Source organism: Engraulis encrasicolus, chromosome 2 (assembly GCF_034702125.1).
Source record: "Engraulis encrasicolus isolate BLACKSEA-1 chromosome 2, IST_EnEncr_1.0, whole genome shotgun sequence".
Lineage (NCBI taxonomy): Eukaryota > Metazoa > Chordata > Actinopteri > Clupeiformes > Engraulidae > Engraulis > Engraulis encrasicolus.
In genome coordinates this window covers 57,181,357-57,195,957 of record NC_085858.1, presented here as the reverse complement: position 1 = coordinate 57,195,957, position 14,601 = coordinate 57,181,357, and the positions used below count along the sequence as shown (strand labels likewise).

The following is a 14,601-nucleotide window of genomic DNA, read 5'->3' as shown; positions in this document are numbered from 1 at the left end:
GGTGGGGTGGAGGGGGGGGGCGGGGTGGTGTGAGGGTTATGTGTGTGTGAGTGTGTGTATGTGTGTGTGTGAGGTGTGTGTGTGTGTGAGAGAGAGGGTTATGTGTGTGTGAGTGTGTGTCAGGTGTATGTGTGTGTGTGAGGTGTGTGTTCGTGTGTGTGCGCGCGCTTCCCTTTTCTCTTTCTAAGTGTGTCTCAGCCTCTCAATCTGAGTGTGTACTTGCATCTTTCTATTGCTGTGTATCAGTATGTGTCAGTCTTACTTTGTGTGTGTGTGTGTGTGTGTGTGTGTGTGTGTGTGTGTGTGTGTGTGTGTGTGTGTGTGTGATTTATTTACAGGCCTGGACTCAGTAACTGGAGTGCCAGACCAGATTGAACTGGAATTCCTCTGAAGTTTGTTTCTCTCTGTGTGTATTTGTGCATGTGTGTGTATTTGTGTGTGTGTGTGTATTGGTGTGTGTGTGTGTGTGTGTGTGTGTGTGTGTGTGTGTGTGTGTGTGTGTGTGTGTGTGTGTGTGTGTGTGTGTGTGTGTGTGTGTGTGTGTGTGTGTGTGTGTGTGCTGGTGTCTGGGTCAGTTGGTATATTTGCAATACACCAGTACTGACAAACCAACCTGAAGGAAGAGAAAAGATATTATGATAGTGTGTGTGATAAATAGATAGAGAGAGAGTGTGTGTGTGTGTGTGTGTGTGTGTGTGTGTGTGTGTGAGTGTGTGTGTGTGTGTGTGTGTGTGTGTGTGTGTGTGTGTCTGTGTGTATGTGTGAGTGAGTAAGTGAGCGAGCGAGCATGTGTGTGTGTGTGTGTGCGGAGTGTGTGTGTGATCAAAGGGACTACAAGCAGCTCATTTTAATAATTTGCCAAACCAGAAGAGGACCTGCGGTCAGGTCACAATTCCAACGTCTACTTTTAAACATATCTGAATAGAATAAATAATTAGGCCACAGTAGATATACAAGTAATACATTGACTCAGTACAAATTGTAGGCCTAATACATTCTTCTCTACAGTTATCAAGAGGATGCATGCGAGATAAAGAACTCAACGCTGACACACCCCAGAAACTACATTAGGCCTAGCTGCATTGTAATAAGTAATACCGTAGGTTGCACATTGTAATACGGTATGTAGAAATAATACAATTGAGTTCAAGGCAGAAATGAAATCAGGCCAAGCAGCTCAGTTAAGCAGTTAAAATGAGCTAAGATACCAAGGCTTACACACACACACACACACACACACACACAGACACAAACACACACAGAATAATTCTTCAAAAACTCAACAGCAACTGTAAAGCCAGCTGCCTGTGAATCCGACTCTGTTGAGATCAAAGCCATTCGACATACAGTAGTCGATAGAAACTAAGTATTAGGAGTTGAACACCTACTGTCTCCTCTCTTCAGCAGGTGGACACCGGAAGATGATCGATGTAATTTAAATACACATGTGATGCTTGATAAGAAAATAACTACGGTAGTTCCAGTTCTAGTAGGCCTGTAATAGTTTGGGGCTGAGGTGTCCAGATGACTGCTGTGATACGATGCCTGTTGGTCTTCTGCAGTCAGCCTTCCCCAAAAAACACCCAACGCAAGGTTGCCAGATGTGTTTGATCATTTCCAGCCCCAAAAATATTCAAAAAACAACCTAAATCCCACCCAATTAAAATAAAACTCTACTGAGTTCTATTGCCATATATCTAGGCCTTACCTACAGAGAGTTTTACCGTTTTTACCTGCAGACTGTCATCATCAGCAGCCCAATTTGGGAGGGAAACGGCCCAATCTGGCAACACTGCCCCAACGCCCCCATGTAACCTGTAAACCTGCAGTGTGTGTGTGTGTGTGTGTGTGTGTGTGTGTTGGTGTAAACCTGGAGTGTGTGTGTGTGTGTGTGTGTGTGTGTGGGAGCGATGACCCAGGACTTTGGTCCTGCTTTGGCTTAAAATGAGATCAACACACCAAAAATTAACCTAACATGCCTCAACCCTCCCCACCCCCCGCCCACTCAGACAGACACTATAACACTACATAACAAATCAAATGACAAGGGAGCTTGTTGCCATCAGGGGCCTTATATTGTCTAAGTTACAGTAGTGAGCTCACCCCTCATATTTCTGCACATTTGTAAGCATAGCTTTCCCTGAGAAAACATTCAAGAAGTTTCACTAATACACAATGAACCCTAGCCAGCGTACACCTTGTAGGCTATAGGCTATAGGCTATAGCCACTTCAATTTCAAAACTCATTTGTGAGATGAACAACTACAACAGTAGGCCTACTGCAGAGCCACCAGCTCTCTGCTGCTGACTGAACTGCATTTACAGTTATCTGCCTGAGCAGTTGCGAAGTGAAACAGTATGATGGACATGTTTACAGGCATATTGTTATTAATTATTGTGGCTAAATTTGACGTGGTAGTCTTACAGTTCTTACAACCCTTGAGTCAGCGACATTGTATTTTAACGCAATGATCATGTCACACATGTCTTCCTGCTTAACCAGTTGGGCATCAGCGAATGTCACAACACTAAAAGCCATTACAACATTATACAAACAATCTCTACAAATTCTAGACAGAAAGCCTAGAACATATGATCATTGTCATATTTTTTTTTTAAAAAACATAGATTATTGGACTGGGATAACTATGTTAAATATAATGACTCAGTTTTAATCTACAAAATCTTCCATGGCCTGGCCCCTCCTCCTCTACAGACATTTATCATAAAAAGCATAAACAGGGCTACCAGAGCCAGTTCCAGGGGTATTGCTCTGTCCCGTTTAGAAAGAGCGCTTTTAGTCAGGCTGTTTTCTCTTACAGAGCTTGTCACACTTGGAACACAATTCCCAGTAAAATTAGAGAACTGCCAACATTAAACTCTTTTACTTGTAGTAAACAGTTAAAATTATGGCTACTGCATTATCAATGCTGTCAACATAATCTTAAATAGTTAGTACTGGCAGCTTATTTGGGTTTTGTATTTTGTAATTGTATTTGTATTATATATTTTCAAATGTGTGTATTTTTGAATCTCTTTTTTTTTACAACTGCGTGCAACAACTATTTTTAGTTTTGTTTTAACTTTATTTTTTTTAGGGAACATTAAACCTGTCAAGGGACAAAAGACGGAAATTAGCCTCTATGCTACAATCTTGTATATTTAGCATTTTTGTTTAAATGCTGGCAATACTGTTCCTTTCTTAAATAAACTTGTAAACTTGATTTGCGTACGTAACTGCACTGAATAGGCCTATAATATCCAGAGATATGACTAAAGCAGGAAAGTACACCACATATTGGCATGCCATCTACCTCAGGTCGGCCTAATGCTCAGGCAAAATCAGAAATATCACAGGAATGTGTAGTACGAAAACCTGTTCATGCCTGGATTGATGCATTGGTCATCTTCTCAGACTTCTACATACGCATGGATTTAGTAGTAGATCCTTGTCTTTACAGTCTTATTTATCGCTGGTCTTCTCATTTCTTGCTTCTTTCTTTTACTCCTTTTCTTGCCATATTTTTTTTATTTTATTTCCACATTCCATGCCCTGTGCTTTTATTGATGAATTGAATCTGTGTATGAAATACTGTAGGCTATACAAAAAAACAAAAATTCCCTTGCCTTGCTATATGCTTTGACAAGTCCTTATTCCCTATTGATTTTCTTTGTTGATCTTTTAACAGTTCGTAATTGTGGTGCACAAGGATGGATTATTGCAGGGGCCTAGGTTCATCTTCTCACAGTGTTAAAAATCACACTTTTAACAACCGCATACCGGTATTCATTTTTTTTTTCACAGGGGGGCAAACCCCAGACCCGCCAACATCTTCAGTGAACACCCAAACCTTTTGGAGCATCCTCATTCCATGGAGAGGGGGGGGTTTCTTGTGGTCTGGCCCAGTAGGAGTCATATTGCATCACTGGTGGTGAAGCTACTGTGTACTGATGACACATTTTCAACGCTGTGCCTTTCAGTCTCTCTTGTAGTGCAGTTCTCAATCTGAGCTGAAGCAACTGAGGACCTACAGCTGAACCTGACCAAGACAGAGCTCCTGGTGATAAAGATAAAGAGTTGCTCAATCACAACATCAACCTCAAGATAGGATCCACCATCATCACCCCAAACAAAGTCGCCAAAAACCTTGGCATCATGATTGATGAGCTGTCATGCTCCAACTACATCAACTCAGTCACCCGGACTTGTCGATTCCAGATGTCCAATTTACGGAATATCAGACCTGTGCTGACAATATTCTGCATGACTGGTCCAGGCCACTGTCCTGTCCCGCGTTGACTACTGCAACTCACTCATGACAGGTCTACCTGCTTGTGCGCTTAAAACCTCTGCAGATGATCCAGAATGCGACGGCACAGTTGATATTCAATCAACCCAAAAGGACCCATGTTACTCCTCTATTTATTGAGTTGCAATGGCTACCGATTGCCGCCCGGATCAAGCACAAGGCATTGACCCTTGCCTACAATACCATCTCAGGAACGGCCCCAGCTTATCTGAAGGACTTACTAACGCCTTATGTTACTTGAAGAGAACTGCGCTCATCCAGCACAAGCCGTCTGGCTCTGCCATCCAGTTGCTCTAGGTACTCCCAGTCAAGACTGCTCTCTGTTGTGTTACCCAAGTTGTGGAATGGTCTCCCAGAGGCAGCAATACTAAGTTCATCTCTTGCAGCCTTGAAGAAACAAGTAGACACTCCTCTTTCGAGAGTATCTACTAGACTAACGCTTGAGCCCCAGGGCAGACTCTTGACATGATGTTTAGTTTAGTTTGTGTTGTGTGTGTGTGTACTCGTTATTTACTCTTTAAAAAACAAAAACAACAACAACAACAAAACAAACAAAAAAAGCACAACCCCTCTCTGCAACGGCACTTGTTCTGTATATTTCCTGTGCACTTTGTATTGTCTTGTGATGTTGGCTTGATTATGTCCTCTTTTGAAAGTCGCTTTGCATTTGGCAGACGCTTTATAACCAATGTAATGTAATGTAACTGGGACTTGGGGGGGATCGAAAACAGTCCTCTCAGCTTATGATTTCCACAACTACTACCCCACCCTCACAACATCTCCCCCAAAAAAATCCCCATAAAACATTAACCAATCAGAGACCTTCATTATTAAATCAATAATGTTTATTATTATAATCCGGTTACAGAACTCCACTCTCACAGTAAAAACCTCTTGCTAACAACAACTCTCTTTATGGAGTCATCCTCATCTAAACATCAATTCATCATTAATAACCCTGTTCTTCATGGACTCCTCATGTTGCATCAGGCAGCCTCTTCAGCCCCAAACCGCCTGGCTGAGCACACGTGATCCGGTCAGCCAGCACGGGGCCTGTTCTGAGAAGCTGGTTCAGGAGTAAACCAGGTTAAGATAAGAGGTAAATCATCTAATAGAAGAGCCTGGAGTCCTCGTTTTCTTTAGAACATGAGTACTCCAGACTCTTCTATTAGATGATTTATCCCTTACCTTCACCTTCTCAGTACACCGCCCCTCTGGTGACCCGTTCAGCCCGCCTGGTGACCGGTGTGCAGTGTCGTCATCATGTGATTCTGTAGTGAGGGGTGGGGCTCTGTAACCATGGGGATGGGGTTCTGGAATGGAGACGTAATGTGTTGGGATGGATGCGGATGTGGTAGCCGTGGTGACGGGTCAGCAGCATCAGCATCATTAGTAGTTGTTCTGGTTCTGGTTCCGGTTGTGGTACCCGCCTCCTCCTCCGCCTCCGCCGCCTCCTCGGTAACCATCCCTCTTCTGCTGGTACCCGCCCCTCTGGTCTGCAACACCACACAAGACAAGGGTTAAAACACACTGCTGCTACCGCCACTCAGGAGTGTGTGTGTGTGTGTGTGTGTGTGTGTGTGTGTGTGTGTGTGTGTGTGTGGATGGAAGAGGGAGGTTGACAGAAGACAAGAAACAGATGAAAAGAAACATGAAGAAGAGAAAAGAACTTCGAGTGTGTTTGAGCGTGTGTGTGTGTGTGTGTGTGTGTGTGTGTGCATGCGTACAGGTAAGTGTGTGTGTGTGTGTGTGTGTAGCAGTAAAGTGTGTGTGAAAGGAAGTGGATTGAACACAGAACCTCCAGTCATGCCAGTCAGTAGAACACACACACACACACACACACACACACACACACACACACACACACACACACACACACACACACACACACACACACACACACACACACACACACACACACACACACACACACACACACACACGAGAGCAGTCATGCCAGTCAGTAGAACACACACAGACAGAGGAGAGCATGGGCAAGAGGGGAACAGAGAGATGGAGGGAGGGTCAGGGAGAAAGAAAGAGAGAGAGGGAGGGTTAGGGAGAAAGAAAGAGAGAGAGGGAGGGTTAGGGAGAAAGAAAGAGAGAGGGAGGGTTAGGGAGAAAGAAAGAGAGAGAGGGAGGGTTAGGGAGAAAGAAAGAGAGAGAGGGAGGGTTAGGGAGAAAGAAAGAGAGAGGGAGGGTTAGGGAGAAAGAAAGAGAGAGAGGGAGGGTTAGGTAGAAAGAAAGAGAGAGGGAGGGAGGGTTAGGGAGAAAGAGAGAGGGAGGGAGGGTCAGGGAGAAAGAGAGAGAGAGAGAGGGAGGGTTTGGGAGAAAGAGAGAGAGAGAGAGGGAGAGTTTGGGAGAAAGAGAGAGAGAGACGGAGGGAGGGTTAGGGAGAAAGAGACAGACAGACGGAGAGGGAGGGTCAGGGAGAAAGAAAGAGAGACGGGGGGGGGGAGCGAGACAGAAAGAAAGAGAAAGAGACGGTGTGACCGTGTGGGGTAGGGGGAGAGAGGAACGGAGTGAGTGAGTGAGAGCGTGCGAGACAACAAGAAAGAAAGTGAACGATTGAGAGCAGGAACGAAGGAGTGAGTGAGTGAGTGACGGATGATTGATAGATGGATGTGAATTGATTTATACTGTAGCATTTCTGGAAATAAGCTCATTTTACCAGAGGTGCCAAGTTAATAGCTAGATTTGTAGAATATTGGAATGTAGAATATTGGAATGTAGAATATTGGAATGTCTGAGGTGTGTGCACAGGCAGCATCATATGAGACAACAATCAACATTGTCATTCATATTGGGCTGTTTTCATTCATATTGGGCTGTTTTCATTAATATTGGGCTGTTTTCATTCATATTGGGCTGTTTTCATTATTGTTGGGCTGTTTTCATTCATATTGGGCTGTTTTCATTATTGTTGGGCTGTTTTCATTCATATTGGGCTGTTTTCATTATTGTTGGGCTGTTTTCATTATTATTGGGCTGTTTTTATTATTGTTGGGCTGTTTTCATTCATATTGGGCTGTTTTCATTCATATTGGGCTGTTTTCATTCATATTGGGCTGTTTTCATTCATATTGGGCTGTTTTCATTCATATTGGGCTGTTTTCATTCATATTGGGCTGTTTTCATTCATATTGGGCTGTTTTCATTATTGTTGGGCTGTTTTCATTCATATTGGGCTGTTTTCATTCATATTGGGCTGTTTTCATTATTGTTGGGCTGTTTTCATTATTATTGGGCTGTTTTTATTATTGTTGGGCTGTTTTCATTCATATTGGGCTGTTTTCATTATTATTGGGCTGTTTTTATTATTATTGGGCTGTTTTCGCCCCTTAACCTCCACCTCCATCTTTGAGGGGTAAAAAAAAGTCTGTATTTTACACCTCCCCTGGAGTTAAATGACTGAGTTTTTCCTGTCTTTTGTTCTTTCAGCTCCTGAACACTAAAGGCTAAAATACACTAAGCGCGACCCCAGTGATTGCAGCGAGAGAAGTAACTGGCTTTGTCTTGAGTCGCCGGCGACAGAGGAGGCCAGGGTTGCGTTTCCCAAACACCCTTAAGTAGTACTTAACCCTAAGTAGTAGTTCAGTATGAGGGGCCGCCTGGGCAATATACCACATCACTAAAAGTTTATGCATACAATCATTTTATAGGTCTACTTGCAATATTTGTTTCTCGCACATGCAGATAAAATGGTTGTGCCAAGTGCATGTGCCAGGTAAAATAGGGTATGTATAAACTTTTAGTGATGATGTGAGACCCATTTCTGATATATTGCCTAGGCGGCCCCTCATACTTAAGAACTACTTAGGCTTAAGTACTACTGAAGGGTTTTTAGGAAACGCAGCCCTGAGGGATTTGGGCGACTAGAGGAGAATATGCCAATGAACCATGATGCGGTTACTAGGCGATAGCCGCCACAGCCAATGGGAACGTCGGAATGCTTGCATTCTGTTTTTAACGGACATACTCTATTGCTATGTGTGTGTGTGTGTGTGTGTGTATGAGTGTGTGTGTGTGAATTTTCATAGGCACCTCGGTATCCTTTGTTTTGCTGGTAACCGCCGTCTGAAACCCACAACGAAACAAATTAAAGTACACGCATAGACACTCAAGCACTGATTTATACACACACACTGTAGTGCACATCTTTTCAATGAATACGGATACATTGACAAATACATTCACGAGCACACACAACAGTGTGGCGATAGCCGCCACAGCCAATAGGAATGTCGGAATGTTTGCATTCTGCTTTTAACGGACATACTCTAATCACTCGTTTCCCTCTTGCTACACCGTCCAGCGATTCTTTGTCGCTGGCGTGTCGTACTCGCGGTCTGTTACTTCTAGTTCCAAGATAGCGCTCATCATTGAATCCTATGGGGGCAGCTAGCCAGGTTCAAGATAGCGCTCATCATTGAATCCTATGGGGGCAGCTAGCCAGGTTCAAGATAGCGCTCATCATTGAATCCTATGGGGGCAGAGCAGCTAGCCAGGTTCAGGTTCAAGGGTCATTTAATTGCTGGCTTGGAGCTAGAAGTAGCGTCGCCATACTCAGGGGGCGTAAAATGGGGCAGTTCCAGAAATAATACAGTATCGCTTTGAGTGAGTGTGAGAGAGAGTGTAAGTGCGCGCGCGTGTGTGTGTGTGTGTGTGTGTGTGTGAGAGAGAGTGAATGTGAATGTGTGTGTGTGTGTGTGTGTGTTTATAAGCACCTCTGTGGTATCCTTTGTTCTGCTGGTAACCGCCACCGTCTGAAACCCACAACGAAACAAATTAAAGTACACGCACACACACACACAAGCGCACATACACAAGCATGCACTCACACACACACACACACACACGTGCACATACACAAGCACACACACACACACAAACTGTAAAGTAAGTAAGCACAGCTTTTCAATTAATAACAGATACACTAAACACACACGTGCACACACACACACACAAGCCTGCTCAGCCAAAATGGCTCAATTGTGAGCCCCATACACACAGCTGTCCCCAAGATGATCGAAACAGACGAAACGATAAAAAGGAATTAGAAGGGTGTGAATGTGTGTGTGTGTGTGTGTGTGTGTGTGTGTGTGTGTGTGTGTGTGTTTATAAGCACCTCTGTGGTATCCTTTGTTTTGCTGGTAACCGCCACCGTCTGAAACCCACAACGAAACAAATTAAAATACACGCACACACACTATAGCATTGACTTACACACACGCACACAAGCGCTCACTCACACACACACACAGTAACATTACACAACTCAAGATTCGGTTTGTATCACAATTTTTGACCTTTTGCATGAATACAGATACACTGTCAAATACATTCACACGCACACACACACAATTTATCGCCGACTTCCACACACACACACACAGTAACATTACACAACTCAAGATTCGGTTTGTATCACAATTTTCGACCTACGGTTCCATACACTACACAATTTTTGAAATCTATGAAAACTATGATAGTTTATAGGCAGAATAGGTTACAAGACGCTACCAAAAACATAAAAATAGTTAAAAAATAATAATGGTTATGATTTGAAGCACTATCACATCATGTGGTTGTATTCTGGACAGAAGGGAAACAAAACTTTGACAGGGTACCGTATTTTTCGGACCATAGGGCGCATTCAAGATCATAAAATATTGTCAAAAACTGAAAAGAGCATCTGGTGAGCCAGTGCGTCTTATGTGTAAAAACACATGTGCACAGCAGTGACACTCAAATCTCTGGCAATAGCATATTTAAGAATGACTTTGGGGGAAACGAGACTGCACGCCTTCAGAGTACTAATGGGATGGAGATTGGCGGGGTACAGTAGCTTAGGGTATTAGTGGCACCTGTGAAGAAGCCGTTTTCCTCTCCCTCTCTTATGCGCATTAGAAGCTGCTGCTTATCATTTTCTCGATGTACAGTTGTGATGCCGTAGCCTACGTGCTATTATTAACATGGTTACGTGACTTATAGCCTGCAGATTGCTGGCATTCGCAAGACGTTACTGTGAGACGTGTGGAAGGGCTGTTCACTTCCTTGGTTTTTCAGTGTTGTCCTTGACTGAAACAAGTTGCAAGACACTTCAAAAACCTTTGTGAACGGCACTACATTGATTCTTATCAGTAGGCTACTTGTGCCTACTCATATGGCTAAACTACAAACATTGCGACCATTGTAAAAAGACCAGACAACGACCATCAGGTAGCAGGTTGAAGAGACGGGGAATGGAGAAGTTCAATGAAAATGCACCGTCATAGAAAGATGTTGGCTAGGCTACTGTGTGACAACACCACTATCTCATGACTGCCCAAACACAAATCTTCCATCATGGATAATATGAATAAATAGGGTTTTTTTCCAGCCAGGACTGCCCTGAAAAGTAGACTACAGCAACGTTTGCCATTGTGCTGAGTGTAATCTCATCAGTAGGCCTACCACCCATCATAGACTATTCAGTCTTTTAGTGAGTGTGACGAGAAAAACGAAGATACACGCAAAAGTAACTTATGGTTCGAAAAGTTGTCGTGCTTGTAAAAAAAAAAGGTCACAGGTGGAAATTTCTGCACCGACGCTGTGTGTGTGTGTCTGTGTTTGTGCGCGCGTGGGTGGGAAGGACGAAGGGAGAGACGCGGAGCGAGCAGCAGAGATGAGGGTCGCAAAATATGAATCTGTTTCTGTATAGGCCTAGGCCTACATATTCAATGGGTTGAAACATTTGTTTTCTTTGAAAAAAATGTGTAAAATCCAGTGACTGCTTTTCATGCCATATTTTAAGAAACTGTTCAGATCGCGTTAGACAGGTCGTGTTATTCGAGCACAAATGTTAATTTTGCTGCATTCTTAACAACAACAGCAACAATAAAAAACATAATAAGAATGATCTTTATTGATACACGGCCTTACAAATCATGTATGAAGTGCATCCTGTAATGCCGTACGCCAGGGGTATTCAATTAAATGTCAACGAGGGCCAGTTTTTCAAATTCCTCCCAGCAAAGGGGCCGAACTATACGTATGTATTATGGTTGCCGACTGTCAATGAAAAAAATATGGGACACTTCATTGAGGTGGGGGGTCTGGGGGTCCTCCCCCAGAAAGTTTTGTATTTCTTAGATGTAGTTTCCTGCATTTTAACGTCCGTTTCAGCTCAATACGGAACCCGTACTTTTATCTCTAAATACCAAAAAACGATTCTGTATTTCAAGGGGCTTGTGGGGGGCCAGAACATTGCCAACCAAGGGCCGCATCTGTCCCCAGGGTCGCCATTTGAATAGCCGCACGCCTTGTGTGTGTGAAAAAAAAGTCACGTCATTGGTGATGCGTCTTTAGGTCCGAAAAATACGGTAGCTCACCATACCGCCTCCTTGCATCGCAATACAGTATCGTGACTCTGCGGATCGCAATACAGTACCGTGACTGCGGATCGCAATACAGTACCGTGACTGCGGATCGCAATACAGTACCGTGACTGCCGATCGCAATACAGCATCGTGACGCTGCGGATCACAATACAGTATCGTGACTGCGGATCGCAATACAGTACAGTGACTCTGCGGATCGCTATTTCTCGGTTCGATACATTATTGTTACAGTCCCATCACACACCATCATACACAGTACAAACAAAAGACTACTACGCCAAAACACGAGGACACACACACTCTCACACACACACTGGCTCAATTGTGAGGCCACAGATGCACAGCTGTCCAGCCAGACGAAACGATCAAAAGGAATTAGAAGGGTGTGTGTGTGTGTGTGTGTGTGCAGTTGTGTCATTACCTCTCTGGTAGCCCTCTCGCTTCTGCTGGTATCCGCCTTTCTGATCTGTGGAGGACACAGACACAGACACACACACACAAGCCTGCTTAGCCAAAATGGCTCAATTGTGAGCCACATATACACAGCTGTCTCCAGGACGATCCAGGCAGACGAAACGATAAAAAGGAATTAGAAGGGTGTGAATGTGTGTGTGTGTATGCGTGTGAGTGTGTGTATATGCCTGTGCATGTGCGAGTGAGTAAGTGAGTGAGTGAGTGAGTGAGTGAGTGAGTGAGAAAGAGCGAGAGTGTGAGTGCTGTGTATGCGTGTGAGGGTGTGTGCGTGTAAGTGAGTGAGTGAGTGAGTGAGGTGTGTGTGTATGAGTGTGTGTGTGTGTGTGTGTGTGTGTGTGTGTGTGTGTGTGTGTGTGTGTGTGTGTGTGTGTGTGTATGAGTGTGTGTATGAGTGTGTGTATGAGTGTGTGTATGAGTGTGTGTGTGTGTGTGTGTGTGTGTGTGTGTGTGTGTGTGTGTGTGTGTGTGTGTGTGTGTGTGTGTGTGTGTGTGTGTGTGTGTGTGTTTATAAGCACCTCTGTGGTATCCTTTGTTCTGCTGGTAACCGCCACCGTCTGAAACCCACAACGAAACAAATTAAAGTACACGCACACACACACACACTCTAGCACTGAATTACACACACACACACACACACACACACGCAGACACACAAATCTCTGATCTCATGGGTTTCATTCACTAGTGTGAATGCTGCACTGCTTCAATGGGATAAAAAGTTTTTATTTGGCACACAAGACCACCCCCCCACTCTAAAACTTTAATTCTCACAAACACAAAGGCGGCCATTTTGAAAGTGCTGGTCTCCAGAGTAATAAGTATAATGCTCCGCCTCTTAGAACTCTTTTGAACCTCGGTTGCCGGTAGACACCAGTTGAAATTCCGTTGCCGCGAGACGCGAGTTCGGTCATTGTAAATGCACACTATTGTAATCACAGCTTTAGCATGAGTAACACATACACTTACAAATACTTCCGCACGAGCGCACACACACACACACACGCCTGCTTAGCCAAAATGGCTCAATTGTGAGCCCACATATACACAGCTGTCTCCAGGACGATCCAGGCAGACGAAACGATAAAAAGGAATTAGAAGGGTGTGAATGTGTGTGTGTGTGTGTGTGTGTGTGTGTGTGTGTGTGTGTGTGTGTGTGTGTGTGTGTGTGTGTGTGTGTTTATAAGCACCTCTGTGGTATCCTTTGTTTTGCTGGTAACCGCCGTCTGAAACCCACAACGAAACAAATTAAAGTACACGCACACACACACTCTAGCACTGAATTAGTAGTGATCCTGGAAATGCTGTGAAGGTCCAAAAGCCACCAAGCCCCCTCTATGCAGAGCTGAACGCATCCCTCACAAGCAGGTCATGGGAGTTGCTTCTGGGTCTTCACCTTCATCCTTGGTGCTCTTCAGTGTAGGGGCTTCCAAACTTGGCCCAGGTTCAAGGTTGCAATCTCTTTACTTTTTTTATTTGGCTACAATATGCACAATATAATTGTAGACAAATAAAACAGTTTGAAAAAATGCAACCTTGAGTGCCTCAGCATTTGTCTACCTGAACGGATCCCTTTTTAGGATCTAAGAGCATGGGACTCCCAGGCTGAAACCTCTTCACATTTACTCACTTTTGTAAAGGCACTGCTAATATTCTGAGCACAACTGTACACACACACCCATGACACACACACAAACACACCTCTGTTAAAGTACACACACACCCACACAAACACACGCACACACACACACCTCTGTTGAAGTACACACACACACACACACCTCTGTTGAAATACACACACACACACACACACACACCTCTGTCGAAGTACACACACACACATACACACACACAGACACACATACACACGCGCGCACCTCTGTTGAAGTATCCTCCGTAGACGCCCTGCTTGAGGTCGAAGACGCGCTCGTTGTTCTCCACGAGGCCGCCCAGCTTCTCGGCCAGCTGCAGAGCCATGTTCTGGAGAGGAGTGGGCTCCGTACGATGCATCACCACCGTCTGGGTCGGCTGGTCCAGAGATGCCTAGTGGAGGAGAGAAGAGGAGAGGGGGATGAGAAGAGGAGAGAGGGATGAGGGGAGAAGAGGGATGAGAAGAGAGACGAGGAGAGGAGAGGAGAGGAGGATAGAGAGGAGAGGAGAGGAGAGAGGAGAGGAGAGACGAGGAGAGGAGGATAGAGAGGAGAGAGGAGAGGAGAGGAGGATAGAGAGGAGAGGAGAGGAGAGGAGAGGAGGATAGAGAGGAGAGGAGAGGAGAGGAGAGAGGGATGAGAAGAAATGAAGAGGAGAAGAGAGGCCAGAGGGAGGAGAAGAGGAGAGGAAAGGAGGATAGAGCAGTGTTTCCCAACCAGGGGTACGCGTACCACTAGGGGTACGCGAGCACAATGCAGGGTGTACTTGGGAAAATGAAATGTTAACAA

At 44.5% G+C, this 14,601-nt stretch overlaps 1 protein-coding gene across 25 annotated transcripts in view; it reads right to left on the bottom strand.

The window, feature by feature from the left end:
- Positions 1 to 5,601: 5,601 nt before the first annotated feature.
- The window catches only part of eif3c (eukaryotic translation initiation factor 3, subunit C), a 30,608-nt gene continuing 21,608 nt past the window's right edge, over positions 5,602 to 14,601 (bottom strand). For 2 of the 25 annotated variants that reach the window (XM_063192693.1, XM_063192697.1), the window contains exons 21-28: positions 14,041 to 14,206; positions 13,354 to 13,389; positions 12,682 to 12,720; positions 12,114 to 12,158; positions 9,439 to 9,477; positions 9,038 to 9,076; positions 8,355 to 8,387; positions 5,602 to 5,806 (exon numbers count right to left, since the gene is read on the bottom strand). In XM_063192693.1, coding sequence (XP_063048763.1) covers positions 5,700 to 5,806; positions 8,355 to 8,387; positions 9,038 to 9,076; positions 9,439 to 9,477; positions 12,114 to 12,158; positions 12,682 to 12,720; positions 13,354 to 13,389; positions 14,041 to 14,206 — 504 coding nt within the window. In that variant the 3' untranslated portion in view covers positions 5,602 to 5,699. The remainder of the gene's footprint in view (positions 5,807 to 8,354; positions 8,388 to 9,037; positions 9,077 to 9,438; positions 9,478 to 12,113; positions 12,159 to 12,681; positions 12,721 to 13,353; positions 13,390 to 14,040; positions 14,207 to 14,601) is intronic. The other 23 variants (XM_063192704.1, XM_063192718.1, XM_063192713.1 and 20 more) reach the window with 23 other exon arrangements.